Genomic DNA, 22805 nt, shown 5'->3' on the forward strand with positions numbered 1-22805 from the left:
TCAACACAGCCAGATACACAACTGTAACTTCTCTGTGTCCTTGTCTGTATGTCTTTTATGTTTATCTGCATGTGTGCTTCCATTGCTACTCTGTCCCCTTGTCTTGATGTGTCACCTTATTTCACTAATAATTAAAAGAAAAACAACAACAAAGAAAGTATTTTCTTCAGGTCACACAGAAAAATGTCCCAGTCCAGGAGTCCAGAACATTATCTTTCCTTATGGGTACATCCACATATTTGTGGAGAGAGAGCAGAACTCCCTCTATAATCTGCAGCTATAAAAGTCACCAACCATGAACACCGGGGTTTCTGGGTATTTGGCCTGCATGAGCTACTGCATCCGGTAGGATGTAGATAAAGATGATAACCACAAGGGCTGTAATAATACTCCAAATCTACGGTTTGGTTCAGTCCTTAGTTTTTGAGCCACTGTTGGGTTCATAACTTGTTTTGTTTTTTTGAGGGGTGATGTGGTGGATGTTTAAGAAAAAGTGGGGGGGAGTTGGTCAGTCAGGTGGGTATAAATCAGCCAAGAGCTCCAGGGAAACTCCACAGGGAATAAGTCAAGTCAACTTTATTATCAATAATGCCATATGTGCAGGACATACAGAGAATTGAAATAGCGTTTCCCTCTAATCCCCGGTGCAAACAGCATTAAACATGAAATAAAATATAAAAACATATAAGTAATTAAAAGACATAAACAGGCAGTGGCAAATCTAGATGATATAAAGAGTATAAATATGGCAGATGTGGCGGGATGAACAGAATGAACGGTATAAATATAAACAGAATTATCAGCGGAATATAAATATAATATAAATATAAATATTCCATTATTCACAGAATTAACAGAATTACAGTATAAATATAAATATGGCAGATAAAAACAGGATTAAGAGTATAACAGTGCAAACAGTATTGTAAACAGTTGGTGTACAGCAGTTGACTGTACACAGTGCAATTTGTTTGTATATATAATATATATTTTGAGTTTATAAAAGTGGCTGGTGCCATTTGGTTTGTGCGTAGTGGTGGGTGGGCGGGGGGTGTGTGTCATTGTCCAGTGTTTGTGGGGGCAGAGGGTGGGGTGTGTGTGTCAGTGTCCAGTGTTTGTGGGGGGGCTTGGTGGATGGCTTGGTGGATGAAGCTGTCTCTCAGTCTGCTGGTTCTCGCCCAGAGGCTCCTCATTCTCCTCCTGGAAGGCAGGAGGGTGAAGAAGGGGTGGTTGGGATGGGTGGAGTCGCCCGCAATGCTGAGTGTATTTTGGGCCAGGCGTGTGTTGTAGATGTCCTGAAGGGAGGGGAGGGGGGCACCGATGATCCTCTCAGCTGCTTTCACTATGCGCTGCAGGGTCCTCCGGCAGGATGCGGTGCAGCCGCCATACTACACAGCGATGCAGCTGGTCACGATGCTCTCGGTGGTTCCACGGTAGAAGGTGTGCATGATGGGGACCGGTGATCTGGCTCTTCTCAGTCTGCGGAGGAAGTAGAGGCACTGCTGAGCTGTTTTGGCCAGTGATGCGGTGTTGCTGCTCCAGGAGAGGTCCTCACTGATGTGAACACCCAGGAACTTGGTGCTACTCACTCTCTCCACAGCAGCACCGTTGATGGTCAGTGGAGGGTGCTGGGTGGAGGTTCTCCGGAAGTCAACAACAATCTCCTTCGTCTTCTCCACATATAGAGAGAGGGAGAAGGGGCTGTGCATGCATCCATGGGGGGCCCCTGTGTTCATTGTGATGGTGCTGGATGCGTTGCTGCCGACCCGGACTGCCTGTGGTCTTCCGGTCAGGAAGTCCAGCAACCAGTTGCAGAGTGAGGTGTTTAGTCCTAGACAGTCCAGTTTCTGTATCAGCTGCTGGGGGATGATAGTGTTGAAAGCTGAACTAAAGTCTAAGAACAGCATCCTCATGTAAGAGTCCTTAGTGTCCAGGTGAGTAAGAGCTGAGTGGATGGCGGTGGAGATTGCATCATCGGTGGACCAGTTGGCCTGATATGCAAACTGGTAGGGGTCCAAGGAGGGAGGGAGGATGGATGTGATGTGCTGCATGACTAACCGCTCGAAGCACTTCATGATGATGGGGGTCAGTGCCACAGGGCGGTAGTCGTTGAAGCACGATGGAGATGCCTTCTTTGGAATAGGGACGATGGTGGTGCTCTTGAAGCAGGTGGGGACAACAGCTTGGTTCAGGGAGGTGTTGAAGCTGTCTGTGAGGACATCTGTGAGCTCCTCTGCACAGTCCTTAAGCACACGACCAGGAATGTTGTCAGGTCCAGCAGCTTTGCAAGCGTTGATCCTGGAGAGGGACCTCCTCCTCTCAGTGTTGTGTAGACCAGGTCCAGTGTGTTTTGTCCCCAGAATCCACCAGATGATATCCTCCTGACTCCAACTTCAGAGACGAGTCATCTGCTACCTGCACCTGCTGCTGTGGCAGAGTATGGGGTTGGGCAGGGAGATTTGTCGTGGTTCCGACTTCTCATACTGCGAACCAGAACCTTGGGCATTTGGTGATGGGGGGGAATTGGTCAGTCAGGTGGGTATAAGTTGGCCAAGAGCTCCAGGGAAACTCCACAGGGAATAAAGAATCCACCAGATGATATCCTCCTGACTCCAGCTTCAGAGACGAGTCGTCTGCTACGTACACCTGCTGCTGTGGCAGCGTATGGGGTTGGGCAGGGAGATATGTCGTGGTTCCGATTTCTCATACTACGAACCAGAACCTTGGACATTTAGTGTAATAACATCAAAATCCATTGCACTTGTCTGTGCACAGCCTGTAACCACTGTAGGGGATTCCCTCTGGAAGAAAACGTAGTCTGTACGAAGTGGTTACAGACTGTGCAATTTTGATTTTATTACACCACCTGTTGTTGAGAAAGATGCAGACACCACCACCTCTTTCTTTGCCCGACTGCCTAGTTCAGTCTGCTCACAACAAGGTGAAATGATAACAACTGACCTCAGTGTCTGGACAGGCCTCATCAAGCCAGGTTTCAGTCAGGGCGGTGATACAGGCGTCTCTGAAGACCCTATTCACCTTACACTGGAATAACTACATTTTTTTATTCTTGAACGTACATTTGTCAGTATGATCGTCTGAAAGGACGCTTCTTCAGTCTCATGCATGCACCTCCTCACTTCCGTCTCTTACATGGATAGATCAGCGATGTGGGAATACCTGCCTGTTTTGTGTTTCAGAGGACAGAAGAAAGTAATTAGAGAAGAACATCCTGGCTGTAGGTGAGTGGTCTGTAGCCGTTTACCTCTGGTTGCAGCAGTGCTCAGCTGTTCATTAATGATCCAAAGGACTTGTGTGATCCAGACAATTTTGCATTGTGGATGCAGAGCTAGATGAGGGTGATACCCAAAAAACTCACTAAACAAGACTTGACAGATTGGAAGCCGACATGAACTGTAACAGCAAGACAAGACTGACTACAATGTCGAAGCAGAACCTGCATCTGAGAACATTATCTATTTATAATACAATATATCTTGCTATATTTGCCAAATCCCTTCCTTTTTTTCCCCTTCATTCTTTTTTTTGTTTTGTTCTGCTTTTGTTAACTGTCTTTGTCTCTCTGTTGTAGTTAAGTGTTTGTGTGTAAAAATTAAATAAAAATAAAACATCTGTTACGAGCTGTTTTTCGCTGAGTTACAAATTACCCACGTCTTAAATGAAGCCGTCTATCTTTAGATTAAATGCATTGATTTTGTTGGTCAGTATAAAAGACAGTCATTGATTCACTATTAGTTGTTCGGTAGTCAGTTCATGAACAAATATATTAATAACCATTCGTTCTCCCGGCATAGCATCCATTATGGGGCTTCACTTCCTTTTCCCTTTCCTTGTGTGTTTCTTTATTCTGGGAGCCATTTGGGTTATCTATTGAGAAATTTGCCCCTGGTCACTAGTTTCCTAGTTTTAAAATTATCAGTCCCTGTTGACCCGCCACTTTTGTTGTTTGGATTCCCTGGTAATGGTAATATTTTCCCTCTGGGTACTAAACCAGTTACACACTGATCAATGCCTGAAAGAATTGATAAATCAACTTTTAAATAAATAAGGTCAATCACAGATTCCTGCTGTGCTGGAATTGTTTTTTTTTCTAAGTAATGTTGGTGTTAAGGCTTTTAACAAGTTCTTTGCATGCAAAATTTGTCAAACCTTTATCAAGTCAATGCAAGCTTTCACAAGACTGGACATAATCATGTTTTCCGCTACGTTCATAGTTTCAGCGCTTTCCCACCACTGAATAATTATAACTTTGCTGCTTCAGGAAAGGGGACACACACACACACACACACAGAGAAACACACAGAGAGAAACACACTCTGGCTGTGTTTTAACTTCTTTGTTGCAGAAGAAGGCATGCCCTGTTTATTCAGGAACATAAATATGAATTCAGCACGTTTTTATAAAGATCAGTTCTAAGTGTGATGATTTGAAAACATCAGAGCAGCAGAGTCACTTGTTGACCTGCGCAGAGTATTGCGCCTCAGTGCAGTGGTGCTGATTTAAGATAAGATTAAACTTTATTAATTCACGAACCAGGGAAATTCAGTTGTTTCCGCAGCAGGCAAGTCACAATGCAGTAGACAAGAGAATAAAGAAATATAAAAAGGCAACAGAATAAAAATTAAGTAATTAATTAAACAATTCTGAGTATGTACATTATATACACCTTTTGAATGTAGTGGTTTGTATGCAATGTTTTAAGTAAAGTGCAGTGGCACAGGACGATTGTACAAGTAAAATCCGTTTTCTTGAATTAATTAAAAAGGTTTGGTTTTCTGGTTATTTGATTAATATCTCAATATATATAATGGCCGAGTCATGGTGCGCAATGCCCAGTTAGACGCACACGGAACCCGCGCCCCTCTTCACCTGCAGTATTTGGTGTCAGTTAATTTTTTTTCCAGTGTTCCAGAGATCCCAGTGCCTGTGTGCTGCTGTCTGTGCCCCGCCAAGTTCACCCACATGCTTTTCTGTTATGAAGATTAACAAAAACCCACACAGGAGTCATCTCATTAATGCACACCTTCACTCCATCTTGAGGGTTTCCACAGCAAAGAACCTAACCCCAAACTTTAAAGAACGGGCTAAAGAAATTAATAAAAGGTGAATGAAGCCTACCTAAATATGTTTTCTTTTTGCACTTTATCCAATATCCTGTCTATCCCGTTAAATAAATGTTGACCCTCGTCCCAGTTTTTAATTTCGGCCTTCTCTGTGATTGAGTTTGACTCCACTGGTCTACATTATTGAGGAATCTATTTATATTATTGGGGTCTGGTTCATTGTCATTGAAGGTATACAGTTCACGGTAAAATGTTCAAAAAGTGTTATCAAGGTTATCACATTTCGCATGTTTTCCTAATATTGTGCAGCCCTACTAATCATAACTTACTAGAACCTGATCAGTACATGCAGAGGCTGCATTTAAACATAATGAAAATTGAGACATCAACGTTTTGTGCACACTACAACACCAGGACAAGCATTGGTGAAGTGATATTGTGACACTTAAAGTTACAGTGTGTAGAATCTAGTGTTGAAATTGCATTTTGCAGCTGAACACCCCTCACCTCACCCTCCCCTTCCAAATATGAAAAATAACCTGTGGTAGCCTTCAGTTTTCATAAAAACACAAAAGATGTTTGGTTTGTTTAGTCCGGACCAGGGTTATTATAGTTAAGGAAAACTAAGACTAAAACTAAAACTAGCAATGAAAATATAATTTAGTTAACTGAAATAAAAATAAAAACGACAATTCCAAAAAAAATTAAAACTAAATTAAAACTACAAAACTGAATTGCAGATAAATTCAGCTTCGTTTTTGTTTCCTTTTCTCCCTCGATTACTGCCTGTCCTGCAGGTGATGGTTAAAGAATGAAATTAAAGGACTTGATAAACCATATTTGGTGTCACACATTGTTTAATCCTTTTTCAGCTTCTACAAGTCACGGCTTTCTCTTAATACCTGGAAAAACTAAAACTAAGACTAAAACTAAATAAAAACTAAACTGAAACTAGTCGATTCCTCAAAATAAAAACTAAACTAAAACTACAAAATCACATGTTGAACTAACTAAAACTAAACTGAAATAAAAAAACTAACTGAAAAACTAAATAAAAATAAAAACTAATGAAAATTTCAAAACTATAATAACCTTGGTCTGGACTAATGTAAAAAACATGGCAGCCTCCATAGAGAGGACCCCCTCGATGTAAATATAAGGAATTTAAATAAAAAGGGCCTTTTGTGGGGTAAAGACAACTATAATTCATACAATTTAGATGAAATTAACTAGTGAAAACATCATGAGGATTATTCTACATTAAATTTCTGCCAATAGTTCCCTTTCACCTAAATCTTACACACTGGACCTTTAAGCCTCTACATTGAATAGTGATGGCGTACACTTTGACAGAATGCCAACAAACAGGAAATGGTTGTAACGTCACTCCATATGCTTAAAAACTCCCCAAATTATGCAGGCGCATTACATCTGATGAACATTTATATATTTTAATGTTTACAGCAACATACATCCAAAAATGGCTCAATAGCGCCCCACTATAAATTTTCAACATGGGTCTTCCTACCCCTTTACTTTTGTCTAGAGTAATGAAAATTTGCACACGTGTGTCATGCCTAGATGCACTTAACATCCTCTACCTACCCCTGGCCACAACCAACAGAAAGGCCACCATTTTGGATTAAACGTGCAATTTTGGCTTGATTTTTGGCATTTTCACATTTTACAAAATCATACTTTCACCTACAGATTTCGTGCAATCGACTTCACTTTGGTTTATGTCATGTTAGAGACTTATTTATGAGTTTACGTCAGGGGCGTGGGTTAGGATCCATGGCGGTGAATTCGATGATACCCGTGAAAACAATAAGTGCTCATAACTTCCATGTACACTTTCAAATCAGCCTGACACCAAATATATACAACAAAGGTCCCGCCCTGAACAGATCCATATGATAATATTTAATAATAGTCATAGTGCGACCTTGCTGTAACAAGAAATGTAATGTTTTACATTGAAGAAGTCCTTATAAGGTCCATGTATATTGTCCAATCTGCCTCAAAGTGAGTATGTACTAGGGCTGTCAAAATTGCTCCAAAATGACGTTCGAATATCCGCTCTAAAAAAACACATAGGTTTGAACCATTCGAATAAATGAGCATGCGCAATGCGCATTATGTCAATCACAGGAGGACAAACTAATACAACGAGACATAACTACCTGTATTGGTATTTTTATTTCAGTTTTAACATAAAACATACCTACACATTACAAAATAAGTAAATGAAATAACCGTAAAACTTAGACCGCTGCCTGCTGAACAGAGTGTCGCGGGAAGAGGGATCTGAAGTGCCCGTGTTTCGGCTACAAAACCCAGCCGAACCGATCTGAAACCAGCTCAAATTTGTATCCACCCTCCTGGCAACCCTGGTCGAGTCTAACTTTCAGAAGTGAGTGACGCTGTGCAAGTGCAACTCCTGTGGCCTGTCCCTGACCCGTCATGCAGTGCGCCCACTTGCAAAGCAGCCGCTGATGTGTTTTTTTCCACAGTCGAATATTTATTTTCACAATCAAATCACAGTTTTTTAAATATTCGAATATATATTCGAATTAAGAATATTCGTTGACAGCCCTAGAATGTACAACAACCAAGTTCTTGCCCTAAACAGATCCATATGATAATATTTGATAATAGTCATAGTGCCCACTAGTTGTAACAGGAAATATCATGTTTTACATGTTGGTGTCTGGCAGCTAGCCGCACAACATTGTGAAAATGAGGAACATCCTGTCTCAGAAGGATAATGAGAAATTCGTCCACGCTTCTGTTACCTCTAGACTAGATTACTGTAACTCTACATTATCAGGTTGTCACAGGAAGTCTGTGAAAAGCCTCCATTTGGTACAAAATGCAACTGATTGCAGAGTGCTGACTGGAACTAGAAGGAGAGATCATATTACTCCTGTCTTAGCTTCTCTGCATTGGATCCCTTTAAAATTCAGAATAGAATACAAGATCCTGCTCCTCACATATAAAGCCCTTAACAATGAAGCCCCTTCATATATCAAAGAGCTCATAACACCGTATTATCCAAATAGATCACTTTGTTCCCAAAACGCAGGCTCTCTTGTGGTTCCAAGAGTCTGTAATGTTTTTAGTTTAACCTTAAATGCAGAGATGGTGTATGCCTCCTGAACCCAGAGTGGGAGCGGGTCCACAGGAGAGGAGCCTGGTAGCTGAATGCTCTACCTCCTGTTCTACTCTGACAGACTCTTGGAACCACCAAGATTGCTGCTATCGATTATTTTGATTATCAAGTATTCTATCGATTATTCCATCAATTAGTTGGGTAAGTATTACTTTTGCATTTGAGTTGAGCCAACATCATGATGCCCCCTCTCCTGCCATTAGACACTGACAGACGGCTGCAGCCTGCCATGCACAGACTATAATATCAGTGTCTACTACAACATAGATAACTATATTTATTACTTGTTTGCAAGGGTTACCCCAAAAGCGTTACCTCCACCCCCCTTTCACCGATTAACAGTAACAAGCGGCAGAACTAAAGCCACCAGACTTATACTAATGGCTGCATACTTATTGGTAGTATGTTCAGGTACCTCAGGACAAAAGGAAGCTGTGAATGGACGATGCTGCAATTAAACACTGACGAATATTTTTTATTATACAGGTTTAATCAATTGAAAAAAAACAGTAAACAACCCACTATACTTCAGTAAATGGTTAAACTGTGCACACCAGGAGACTTTAGCTTGGTTGTTTTCTGTGAAGTGTTTGGTTTTTGGTTTTTCAACAGCGCCCGAAGGCAGCAACAAAAAAACGAAACTTTGTATACGAGCCCCCTCGCTCAGGCAAATGTCTGTTTTGAAATTATCAGTTTTCTCTCTATTATCTTCTTATCCTCTTCTTCCAACAATGATTGATTGGGGTAAAAACCTGTCAATGGTCTGAAAGTCTTTAATTTATTATCTAGGGCAGCATGGCTCCATCTGATTGGCCAAATATGCAGAGCATGAGTGCATGGCACATGGAACACAATTTATTGCAGTTTTTGATCATCTCGGGCAAAACGTTCAGGCACGTTAATATCTTGATGATGATAGATTTTTGATAAATCCTGCAGCCCTACTTTATAGTAGCACAATGCAGTCAGGCACGTATGGTTCTCCTCACATTTGACAAACCTAGACTCATCCATCAGACTGCCAAATAGAGAAGCCTGATTCTTTACTCAGAACACAGAACACATTACCACTGCTCCAGAGTCTAGTTCATACAACTCCATCTGACACATGGCATTGTGCTTGGTGATGTAAAGCTTGCATGCATCTGCTTGGCCATTGAAAACCATGCCATGAAGCTCCTGGTGCACTGTTTTTGTGATGATGTTAATGCCAGAGGAGGTTTTGGTACAAGAAAGCAATAAAAATAACACAGTTATTGAGTGAGCTCTTTAAATGCCCATTCTTTCACAAATGTTTGTAAAGGCAGACTGCATGGCTAGGTGCTTGATTTTATAAACCTGTGGCAATGGGTTAGGGTTAGGGGCTAAATGAAATACATGAATTGGAAGATTAAGAGGTGTGTCCCAATACTTTTGTCTATATAGTGTAGCAGCTATCAAAGACTCCTGCAGATTGAACTGGACCAAACAAACACTCTGAAACTCTAGAATACTCACTGTAAACATGGTTGAAAATGTTCGTCTCACCTAGCAACATGACAAAGCAACATATAATCCACAGTGCAACACTTTGAAAATATCATAGTTACACTCGTACTCTCTCCATTCAAAATAATATCTGTTGTGATGAATGAATGCACAATTGTCTGTACTAGATCTGTCTAATATGAGAGTTATTATGGTATTTTCTCTCTCCAGAGCAGTAGGGAACTCTCATCATAGTTTTTGTATTTTTATTCTACAAGTTTATAAGTTTGTATGACAAAGTTCAAGGGGAAGTATATGAGGTGTCAATGAAGTAGCACTTTCTAGTAAAAATTCCCATAGATTTGTGAAACTTAATAGGCAGATATATCTAGGGATGTCACAATATGAAATTTTTGTGCCAAGATTATTGTCAGAGGAAGAATATTTAGCAAATATATAGCAAATAATATAGCTAATTAAATAAAATATTTATTATTATCACCAAAATATCCGGTTAGTTTTTAAAATGTAACGTTTGGCAATTTAAAAGTAATTTATGTAAGCAATTTTATTTAGATTCCTTATTGTGGAAGGTTGGTCAGTGAATTTGTGTTTCCTGTCATCATAAGTAGTGTATCTGTGTGGCACTTTAATTCTGAAGGGCCGACAAAGTTGTTCTGTTTTGTGAGCGAGGTGTTGACTAGTTGTGAAAAGGTAAACAGGTAAACTCAACTGGTTCAAGCCACATTCTTCATGTAGTTATTATAATATTACCTCTCAGATGGGAGGGGGAGGGAGAGAGGGGGAGGGAGAGAGAGAGAGAGAGAGAGAGAGAGAGATCTCCCCTCTCTGTGAACTCCTCAGATGGAAGTCTTTGTCTGACGTCGGTGGAAATAAGGCCGTTGAGTCAGTTTCCTCTTCTCAATTAACGATACAGTGGCTTGCGCACCCAAAACGAGACTCGCGAGACATTTCACCGCGCAGCACACACACAAATAACATGACTCGCAAGAGGCAGTGTTATGGAATTTTCATAGACACTGTCTCTTGTCCTCTCTGGGGCAGAGTGCAACAGGCTGTCGTGTTTGGGAAGTGCGAGAGCTTGGCGAAGGTCAAAGCCTTCACTCCCTAGACATCACAGATATGAGACTGCGTAAGCAGGCACTACTGTCTCCATAACTAGTAAATACATTTGATTGTTTAGGAACTAGCAGACCCATAGATTAAATAATCTGTTGGGGTTTAAAGTGTGACTGAAGGAAAGCAGACTTCAGAATATGAGAGAGCATCATGCACAGACGTTGTATGGATGAATTCTGATTTTCTCCCTGGCCAAGCGTCAATAAATATTTCAGCATAAGACATCAAAGGGCTCCTGAACGCTTTCTTCATTGATGAGGTGACCATTGATCAGCAGGTTTTCCACAACAGGCAGGACACCATAGTTAGATATCGTACTTTTTAAAATTCTTACGGTTATGAGATCATGACGTTATGAAACCGCAGTTATCATAAAATCACATTATCGCGACATCCCTAGATATATCACGCCCTACTATGAATTAAGTCTCTGGGGTCTATGACTTACATCCAACAAGAAGTCCACAATTTAAATATTTCTTTAAAAATAGGTACATTCCTTAACAACAAAACATACCTCAGTTTTTGTCAGCATAATCCTTAAAACTTCCCAATGCTTAATTAAAAAGCTTCTGAGCTTTCATTTACAATACTGTGTGGACATGGCAAAGAAAACATCTTTTCAATCCTAAATCAGAACAAACATGTACTTCTACCTTCCTCAAGAGGGAGGATTTCTGTTCCTGTGTGTGTGTCACAGACAGCAAGTGAGAAGAGAAATGCTTCTGGAGATAATCAATTCTAGCCCTGATGTATGTTTTTTTTTTTTTTTTTTTTTTTTTTTAAATGTATGTTTAATACCCGGTTTTAGTACCTATTAGGGCTGTCAACGAATATTCTAAATTCGAAAATGTATATTCGAATATTAAAATAAAACGGATATTCGATTGTGAAAATTAATATTCGACTGTGGAAAAAAACACATCAGCGGCTGCTTTGCGAGTGGGTGCACTGCATGATGGGACAGGCCACAGGAGTTGCACTTGCACAGCGTCACTCACTGCTGAAAGTGAGACGCGACCACGGTTGCCAGGTGGGTGGATACAAATTTGGGCTGGTTTCGGATCAGTTCGGTGGGGTTTTGTAGCCGAAACACGGGCACTTCAGATCCTTCTTCCTGCGACCCTATGTTCAGCAGGCAGCAGTCATTCACTCTCATACACACCCACTACAGCTCTGGCTGACGTGCCCCCTAAACTCGCAATATACACTTCCACTACCCTCAGCTCACATCACCCACAGAGACCCGTTATTACCAACCGTTATTAATAAATTGTTTATTTTAATCAGTAGAGAGAGAGGTGGGGGCGAGCGACGGAGCGGTCTTTTTTTACGGTTAGTTCATTTACTTATTTTGTAATGTGAACGTATGTTTTATGTTAAAACTGAAATAAAAATACCTATACAAGTAGTTATGTCTCGTTGTATTAGTTTGTCCTCCTGTTATTGACATAATGCGCATGCACATATATTCGAATGGTTCGAACCTATGTGTTTTTTTAGAGCAAATATTCAAACGTCATTTTGGAGCAATTTTGACAGGCCTAGTACCTATCACTGAATTAAGTCATTGTGAAATCTGATATTGTATTATCACTGTTACTCTGGAGTATCTGTGTGCGTGACCACTATGTGCATTAGAAATAAACCTTACAAAACACTGATGCAATGAGAAACAAAACATGCAAGGATAGTTAAGAAACATTTAACGACTAATTATGACCACAGGACAATAGTGGAGTGGTGCAGAGTGAAAAGATTCTCAAACAAATATGGATGGATAACATACAGGTTACACTTTTTTTTATCAACAAAAATAAATATAGGTACTAGTTATCATCTTTAAAGTCATATTTGATAATTAACATCTGGGCCTCCTCATCATCTTCTAGTCTTAGTCTTGAGGAAAAAGGTTATTGACAAACATATTTTGTCATAGTTTAGGCTGATGAAACTAAAACTACACACAATGGCATATAAACTCAATGGAACTACACAAGTGGACACATCTGGGTTTGTTGATAATATTTTAACAAGACAGAACTATTGAAGTTCTTTATTAATTTGTCATTAAATTTAATCTACAAAATGTATTTTGTAACTCCAAAACCAAAACGTATACAATTGACTGAGACATAAAATAGAACAACACAAAATCATCATAGAGAACATACATTATTTTACAAAATAGCCCCCGGTTATATATCTGTAAAATTAGTAAATAATTAATCAAATAGTTGCAGCTATAGCCTAATTGAAAGCACAAATGAATTGAAGCCAACATAAGCTGCTTTCAGACATTTTCAGACGTATTTTCTCCAGAGGAGGTGCATGTATGAAAGGAAATGTTCGAGTGAGATGCTCCACAGTTTCTACAGAATTTATCCACCTGGCATCCTAGTATTAAGTCCATAGAAATCCAGGAGAAGTCGACGCGAGAACACAGCAGGAGATACCCTGCTGGATTCATCACAAACGAGTATGAGGCTTGATGACACTTCTAACAGGCGACAGACGCAAAAATGAAAAGACAAAAAAAAAAACAAGCAAAACTAATATCTTTATTTTACCCTGTCCTGTCTGCTATTAAGTTCAGTGTATGACAGTAAATGGAGTGGAGCAACCAAAGGAATCAATAGACGTTTAAAGGGATTGAGGTAAAACCTGATTCCTCTCTTATTAGGAACAAATAGGGTGGCTGTGCCCCATTGAACAACAAAAAGTGCTAGTAATAGAAGCACTGTATGTATGAATGTGTGTGTGAATGGGTAAATGAAAAACTGTAACGTAAAGCACTTTGAGTGGTCATCAAGACTAGAAAAGCGCTATATAAATACAACCATTTACCATTTAACTAAGGCATTCAACATATGTTACTACAGGTTAGTAGCTGTGCAAGTCATGAGGCCTGACTTGACAACAAATCTTTTAAGTTGTACTGACTGTGAAATGTACATCATTAATATTCCAAGTTATAGTTAGTTGTGGGTCATTTACAAAAGAAAATGTGTAAGCCTAGTTATGTACATGAACAGGCATAAATGGTGAGCATTAAAATGTAGAAAAGCGGCAACTAAATCAATTATGTTGCACATAGGAGATACCACGATTTAACCACCCACCTCTGCGGTTGTAATGCCCTTAGAATTTAAATTTTCCTATGATGCTACTGCTTCTGCCCCACAGTCTAAATGAAAACAAACGCAAAAGCCCTGCAAAATCAATGTGCCCAACCTTAAGTAGACATGTGAGTGAAATGGCCTCACCAAGGTATTTGATGGTGAATCCCCGAGGTGGATTGAGGTACCTCCGCATCCATCCATCCCTCAGCACCTCCAGGTGGTCCTCTTTCCCCTGGATCAGCAGCACATGCTCCTCTATCCAGCCCAGGAAGAAGGTCTCGGACATAGCCTCGGTAATCCGTAGGTTCCACACACGTTGCTGGGTATTTTGTGCTTTGAAATCGGCAAAAATCTCATAGCCTGTGTGGTGCCTCGGCAGGTCGTCGCTCTCTGAGACCCCGGCCGCCCCCGTCGCTTCCCCAGTCTCGACCCTGGCTAGCACGATTGCCAGGGAGTGGGGAGCTATCTGCAAGGAAGTCTCCATTATCGTGTCGGCCTTCTAGAGGTTTTCCTCTTGCAGTCTCCTCATTGCATTTCCCAATGCGAGACACAGTGAGGCTTGGTGGAAATAATACCGTCCATATTGGCTAGCACCGTCTAAAGCGACGTGCAACGCTCTTCAGACTACCGACGTGTTTCCACGAAGCTAGCCCACTAGCTCCGACTCATTACACTGAACACATTCATGCACCTTTTAGGTCCGTCTTCTTATATGGACGTGATATAACGCTCCGTTACCGCCCCTGTATTTACTGGAGATCCCCGTAAAACACTGTCCACCACAAATGACAGCCGACATTTGCGATTTTCAATACAACCCTGATAGTTACGTTAATTGCCTAGCATTACAGCTAGCTAACTGGATGCTAATTTGGAAATTAATTCACCCACGCAAAAGATGCAACCAGACCCCTCCTCTCGTCGCCGGCCACAAACCCGTACTCGTGGGACACCTGTTTGTTGCTGCCTTTAAGGTTAACAAGGGGGCGATGTCAGCAGCCGTGGGGGAACGGTGTCGTGTTGTGGCCTGGCACGCTCCGATCCAGTGCAGGGGAGCATTGCAAGATTCGGGACGGTCCTATCCAGGTTCCAGGTATGATAACGGCGTCAATACGGAGTTCTGAAACGGAGTGGCAATTACGCAAACAGCACATTCTTGTTCTTCTTCCTCTTCTTCCTCTTCTTCTTCTTCTTGTTCGATTTATTCGGCTTCTTCTTCTGCTGCTGCTGCCCCCGCTGCTTTTTTAAGGTGGTTGGCAAACAACGTTTAGGTTGCATTAACGCCACCTTCTGAACTGGAGTGTGAATCCGAATGTTTCTCAGTCAACACAAAATTATTTTGATTAGTCCTGTTCAAGTTAGAAAAGAAAATATTAAAACTTATATTACGTATATATATGAATACATTCTACATGCACAGAGTTCAATGTCAGCATTTCTTCCAGTAGCAATGTAATGACAATTTGCCTTTCCTGTTTGTATTGATGACATTGAATCATTAAATGTTCTATGGTTTCCTGTGTGTTACAGTAATCACAATCACATCTACGATTACGTACCCTCTATCTTACATGATAGGATACCCATTTTCTCTTCTATTTCCAGCCATTCTTTTAATCATACCCCATACCCTGTCTAGTGATGTAGTTCTACATAGTAAGTCATAATATTACTTCCAATAATAAGTTTACTTTTGTACTCAATAAAATATTGAAAATTGTGCGTATTCTTCAATACCTTGAATGCCTTATTTCTATTTTTATTGAATTTTGGGTGCACAGGAGGAGGTTAATAAAGATCTTTTAGAGGATGTAATGGATGAAAAATAATTAGTGTGTTTAAATGATGGATGAGGAAAAAGGGTGAATTTGGTGAAAGGAAGAGAGTCAGCTATAGATCTATCTTTAGTTGAACAGTCATTATCCGGTAAAGCTTGTTGGGTAGTATTCAAAGAAAGCCCCATAGAGAGTGATCACTATCCAATATTCAAGAAGGTAGGTGTAGAAAGGAAAATGGATTAGGATGACAAAGAAGGCAGATGGAAGTTTGAAGGAGCAAATTATAATAAATTTAGACTATTATCAGAAGACAAATTTAAGCATGTAAAATTAGATCATAGATGACATCAGCAGAGAAATATACAGCATTATTATTGGGGCAGCAAAAGAGTAAATTCCAAGTGTTGGGAATAAAAATGTCACTCAGACGTATTAACTTCTGCTAGCTTAGCCACTTCTGGTGGACTTTAGGCTTAAAACATGGTATAAATTAAATGGTTTCGAGTTGAATATGAATGTTGGGGCTTGCAGACACTGGGTTGACACCACATGAGCAGTATGGAGGCATGTTCAATTTTTCTGTTTTATTACATTTGAAAATTTGGTCACCAGTTACTTCAATTGAATTGAATACTGCTCTAACACTGTTTACCCCTGAGTCTCCTAAAGTGTTTTGTGGACTCAAACACTTCACCCATCCCTCTATCGGCATTGGTGAGTAGATAATGAGTGAACTAGCCTTTTAATGGCTGTGTGTCCTCTATTCACTGTAATGCAAGCATTATTGAAATGATTTCTCCTGTATATGCCTATAGCGCCTCACTGTTCTTTTCCCCTATTTTGGAATTATAATTGCTACTCCCACCTTATTGAATAAAATATTTGATGGATTCATATATACCTAAATGTAACTGTAGTAACTGTCAATATGAACATGTATTGTATGCAAATTGAAAATAGCCGCTCTATCCTTTTTTTGCTTTTTTAATAATGTGAAATCTACAGTAGCATCAGGAAGTATTGCTCGAAATGGTACTGTTGGACTGAAATTTAATTCTGCTGTTTAGTTCTGTTGCTCTTTTTGCTACTGTCCGTCCAGAGCTCTGTGTCTCTCTTATCTCGTTTACCAACAAAGTTTTAAGTGTCCTGTGTTGCATTTTCTTGTGTCCCTGTAAATTACCCAATAGTTTAATACAAACTGAGCATTTCTCCCATTTCTACCTGTAATGCTGCTGTTGGGTTTGTTTTGAAAGCACCTGTACATAATCTCATTGCTTATATTGAATACTATCTAATTTTTTGAGAGATGTGCTCGCTACTGATCCATATACCACACAACCATAATCTAATGATGATCTAATTAATCCACTGTATATGATCTTCAGAGCAGATCTATCTGCCCCATTCACGTCCCACTAATTATATTTAGCACTTTCTTACACTTATCCATTACTTTTTGAATATGTTTAACCCATGTAATTCTTTCATCAAACAACAACCCTAAAATGTAAAGCACTTTACTATGTCCAGTCTGATTATATAGATTTAGTTATTTTCATTACCAATTTCTTTCCTTGTAAAGAACATCATTTTTGTCTTATCCACTGAAAATTTCAAACCCCATTAATTTGAGCATTGTCACACCACGGTAAAATCAAATTAAGTTTTTGTCCTGTCTCCATGTTTGTATTGTGACTTCGTGTTTAATTTTGAAAAGTAACTCTCCTTTCGTTTCAGGTCACTTGCCCTTCCTCATGTGCCTCGGTCTGATTGTCTTCTCCGATCCTGATTATACTCACCTGTTTCCCATTACCTCCATGTGTGCTTATAGTCTGCGTCTCCCCTTTGTCCTGTGCCAGTGTGTCTTGTCCCTTCATCAAGTGCCACCAGCCTTTTCGTCTCGTTATAGAACCATAGTAACAGTCGGTTGCCTCCTTAAGAGTGTTTTTTTGTTGGTGTAGTTCAGTTATCTTTAGATCTTGTCCCTCTTCGGAGAAGATTTGACACGAGGGAGACTTGGAGGTAGGACTCGGACGCAGATTTTAGGAGAATGCTGACAATGATCAGGTCAAAAAAACTCTTAGCGAGGCAACCGACTGTGACTATGAATATCTTTCTGTGACGAGGCAAAAGGCTGGTGGCACTTGACGAACGTACAAGACACGCTGGCACAGGACACCAGGCTGGCTCCCCCGGAACAATACTCCGGGGATCTGGGACAAAGTAGGTCGTTCATTACAGAATGTGAGATGCACTTGAACACTCACCCCATGACTTTCCCACAGAACGATCAAAGGTCGCATTTATGATGTCTTACCTCACGGGGAGGGCCGAGCGGAGTGGGCGTGGGACTCTGATGTGTGTGGCTCAATCAGTGACTTCGCCGGGGCGCTCAGAATGTTTTTTGACCCCGTGGCGATCGATAGGGAGAAGGCTCAGGAGCTCTGCGGACTGAAGCGAGGAGGAGAATAAGTCCTTGATTACGCCCTCCGCTTCCACACCCTGGCGACGGAGAGCGGCTGGAACTCCATGGCGTTATATAACGTATTTCTGAAGGGGTTGTCAGACCCCATCCAGGATTTTCTGGTCCCGTTGGACCTCCTCCCGGACCTCGACTCCCTCATCGCCCTCGCCATCCGCAACGATAATCGGCTGCAGGAACGGAAGCAGCAGTGTGGGACCAAGGTTGTGCCAGCGACTACGCGGGGTGCCTCCGCTGCTCTCTGTCAGTTGTCCCCTGATCACCATCCCTGATCCTCTTCGGAACGTGAAAAGGAGCCCATAAAGCTGGGAAGGGCCCGGCTCTCTCAGGAGGAGCGACAGCGACGTTTCCAGGAAGGCAGGTGCTGTTACTGCTGCACACAGGGCCGCCAGATGAGAGCTTGATTGACTGGGTGTTAGCTCAGAAACTGGGGCTTCATATCCAACCGCTGAGCAAGCTCATTAAGGCATGTGCCCTCAACGGAAGCGCGCTGTTTGACATTACACATATCACCGAACCTGTAGACATCCATATAGCGGATCATTGGGAGCGCATTAGACTGTACCTAATGGACTCACATCTGCACTCCATCATCCTCGGGCACCTGTGGCTAGTGCGCCACAACCCAACCATAGATTGGCACACTGGGGACATTACTGGGTGTGGGGAGAGTTGTAGGGGCCGTTGCCGGAAGTCGGAGCCCTGGAGTAATACGGTAACATTGAGTAATGTCATTTCTGTTAACTCTGTCACAGCCCCGGAGACCTCTGACTTGACCACAGTGCCGAGCTGTTATCACCACCTAGCTGAAGCTTTTAACAAAGAGAAAGCCACCTCTCTTCCGCCTCACCTGAGAGACTAGCCATGAAGGAATATATTGAAACTTCCCTGAAAGCTGGACTAATTCGACCTTCCTCATCCCCGGCCGGAGCTGGATTCTTTTTTGTGGGGAAAAAGGATGGGACCCTCCGTCCCTGTATAGACTATAGCCCCCTCAACGACATCACAGTTAAAAATAGATACCCCCTCCCCCTCATGACGTCAGTGTTCGATCAACTACAGCAAGCTCAGATCTTCACCAAGTTAGATCTGCGAAATGCATACCACCTCATCCGCATTTGGGAGTGGGATGAGTGGAAGACGGGTTGAGACATTATGAGTACTTAGTAGTGCCATTTTGTCTCACCAACGCCCCAGGAGTATTCCAAGCCATGATTAATGATGTATTAAGAGACTTTTTAGATCAGTTTGTTTATGTTTATCTAGACAACATTCTTATTTACTCTCCCGACTTGGAGACCAACCACAGACACGTCAAGCTCGTTCCGCAACGTCTCCTAGCAAATAAGTTATATGTGAAAGCAGAAAAGAGCGAATTTCATGCTGATACCATCTCCTTCCTGGGCTTTATCATAGCCCCTGGAAGGGTTTAGATGGACCCAGCTGAAGTGAATGCGTAGCTGAGTGGCCGACACCTGATAGTCGCAAGAAAGTGCAGCAATTCCTAGGTTTCACTCACTAGGTTTTACAGGTGGTTCATCAGAGGCTTTAGCGCAATAGCTGCTCCTCTCCACGCTCTCACTTCTCCGCAGGTGCCATTCCGCTGGTCCTCCGACACGGACGCAGCGTTCCAAGAGCTTAAGCGGAAATTCAGCACGGCACCTATCCTAACGCTTCCCTCTCGCCAGTTCGTGGTGGAAGTGAATGCTTCCAACAGGGGGTTCGGGGCCGTCTTGTCCCAGTGAGCAGAGGTGGACAACAAGCTGCATCCCTGCGCCTTTCTGTCTCGGTGCTTGACGGCAGCTGAGCGGGACTACGATATGGGAAATCGTGAACTGTTGGAGGAGTGGTGGCACTGGCTGGAGGGGGCACAACACCTGTTCTCGGTTTGGACAGATCACAAGAATTTGCAATACATAAAGAGAGCTAAACAGTTAAATTCCCGTCAGGCTCGTTGGGCATTGTTTTTTAACCGATTTCATTTTTCCTTATCCTACAGATCGGGGTCCAAAAACACAAAGCCTGATGCCCTGTCCCGCCTATTCAGCCCCGAGCCTGTTGCCGTCTTCGTCTGCCTCTGTACCTCCAAGTACATCCCACCTTCCACATCAGCAAAATCAAGCCGGTCAAAGATAGTGCCATATTGCCAGCTACCAAGCCACCCCCATCTTCCGAATGGTCAATGGAGGGCTGGTTTATTCTGTAAAAAAACTGTTGGTGGTGCGCAAACGGGGCCGGGGCAGGCAGTTCCTGGTGGACTGGGTGGGGTACGGACCTGAAGAACGCCAGTGGGTTCTGGCCAGCTTCATCATGGACTCTGACCTCATTAGTGACTTTTATAAAGAGTTGTGTTGGGTAGTGTTGGGTTTTCCCTTATACCATCACGGAAGGTCATTTGTAAATTTTGTAATCATTCCCTCTTTTTCGAGGCGCCCTCTGTTCTCCAGTTTATTGTATTTGTCTGACAAATAAACACCTGACCTGAACCAGCTCTCTCCTAACTCTGTGTCCGAGTCCTTCTTCCAAGTCCTGTGCTTGACAAGCATTCCTCTAACTTCATAATGGCTTTCTGAAGTTTCTTGACAATGAATTCCACATTTCTTTCCCTCTTCCAAATTGCTCCATCATCAGCCAACAGTAAGAATCCCATCCCATTTTCTAAACACATCATTTATCATTATGGAGAATAATAAAGGACATTCTATACTGCTATTTTCAGTCACAAACTTTCTTGAATAGCTCTTTCCTTTTCTGACTTGTATTACTCTATTTAGTAAAAAATCAATTGTCCATCTGTTCATTCGACCTTTAATACCTAATTTCCAAAGTCTAATTAATAATCCGTCTCTCCACATCACATCGTATGCCTTCTCTATGTCAAAGAAGACAGCCACAACACTTTGTTTTTTTGCACTTTCCTAATTTCATGTTCCAAACATAAAGCTGAACCTATTGTATTTCTCTCTTTCCTGAAGCCACTCTGGTCATTGGATAGATACCCTTTCCTTTTATGTAATTTAATTCAATTCAATTCAGTTTTATTTGTGTAGCGCCAAATCATAATATACATAATGTCAAGGTACTTTATATAGAAGGTCAAGACCTTAAATCTTTTTTAAAATAGAGAAACCCAACAGTTCCCACAATGAGCAAGCACTTTGGCAACTATGGAGAGGAAAAATTCCCTTGTTAACAGGAAGAAACTTCTAGGGGAAACAGGCTCAATGTGGGCGGCCGTCTGCTTCGACTGTTTGGGGTGAGCAGAGAAAAATGGGGAGGAGAGTGTAGATGGGTGGAAAAGAGGGGAGAAAAAGAGAGAGAGAGATAGTGGGGAGTGGGAGGAGAGGGGGAGAGAGAGGCAAGATAGACCAGGAACACTTGTGCAACATCAGGTTGCAGCTCTGACCAGTTATAATGAAAACAATAACATTATAAAGATGTAATTGATTATTAATTATAACAGCAACAATTTATATAACTAGGGCTGAGTGGGCTCGAGCACTTGCGAACTCGGAACCTGATGTGGCCGCAGGGGAGGGAGGTCAGGGAACGGGTGAAACAGCTCTGCGTTGCATATGTTTTGTGCACCACCTTAAAAATAAATGCTTCACTTCCTGTGTCCATCACGTAATGCCGAACCACTCCCACCTATCATGCATTACAGTCCAATCCATCAAGTGCAGACCACATGGTGAAAGTTTAATGTAAATTGAATTAAAGTTTTGCCAGTAGGTGGCACTACCACTACATACAGACAAATAGATCTGTTCACGTCTGGGCTCTGATGAAGCGTGAGCAATTTGGGGCCGATTGTATGATGTACAGTGGAGTTACAACAACTTCATTGTCATGCTGATCAGTAGATGGGGCTATCACTGTCACTACATACACACTAATAGATTTGTTCAGGCTGGGACTCTGATCATGTGACAGGATTTGGGGGATTATTGGACAATGCACAGTAGAGTTAAAAACAACTAATCAATCAAAAAAGATTCCCATCGGAGCATCTGAGCATCATCTCTGACCTGGACACTGTACTCAATGCATCTCGCTATCCGAGTGGTGCTGACAGCACGTTAAAGAGCTATGGACAGGAGGCTTTGGAGCGCGTCTGTGACCACAATGGGTCACAGACCGGTGCATCTGATCCACTGGTGCAGAAGGAGAGCATGCTGGGGGATTTCCTACCGCTGAAGCGAGTGCTTACAGGATCAGGAAACCCCTCGTTCAGAGAGTCTTGCCGACTTCTGATCACTTCACTTGGAGAAATGTTCCCTGATTTCAAAACTTTGGCTGAAGTGGCGCTTGTAACTCCAGTTTCCAGTGTGGCAGCAGAGCACGGATTCAGTCTCCAGAACAACATCAAAACAGCCATGAGAAGTCGCCTGAACGAGGAAAAAGTCTACAGCCTCCTGGAAATAGCCTCTGCAGCAGTCCCACTTGAGACATTTGATTACGCGCAAGTGGGCGCGCGATTCAAGTCCATGTGGACCAGGAGGAAGGTGTGAGACTGTGCTTGTTTGGACTGAATATTAATTAAAAATGAATTAAAATTAA

General features: G+C 41.8%; 1 protein-coding gene across 1 annotated transcript in view; it reads right to left on the minus strand.

Annotated features, from left to right (window-relative positions):
- The window catches only part of LOC109641014 (storkhead-box protein 2-like), a 73795-nt gene extending 58586 nt beyond the window's left edge, over nucleotides 1-15209 (minus strand). The window contains exon 1 of the mRNA XM_069531052.1: nucleotides 14130-15209. Within this exon, the coding sequence (XP_069387153.1) occupies nucleotides 14130-14469 (340 nt within the window). The 5' untranslated portion in view covers nucleotides 14470-15209. The remainder of the gene's footprint in view (nucleotides 1-14129) is intronic.
- Between the last annotated feature and the right edge of the window lie 7596 nt (nucleotides 15210-22805).

Source organism: Paralichthys olivaceus, chromosome 9 (genome assembly GCF_024713975.1).
Source record: "Paralichthys olivaceus isolate ysfri-2021 chromosome 9, ASM2471397v2, whole genome shotgun sequence".
Taxonomy (NCBI): Eukaryota; Metazoa; Chordata; class Actinopteri; order Pleuronectiformes; family Paralichthyidae; genus Paralichthys; species Paralichthys olivaceus.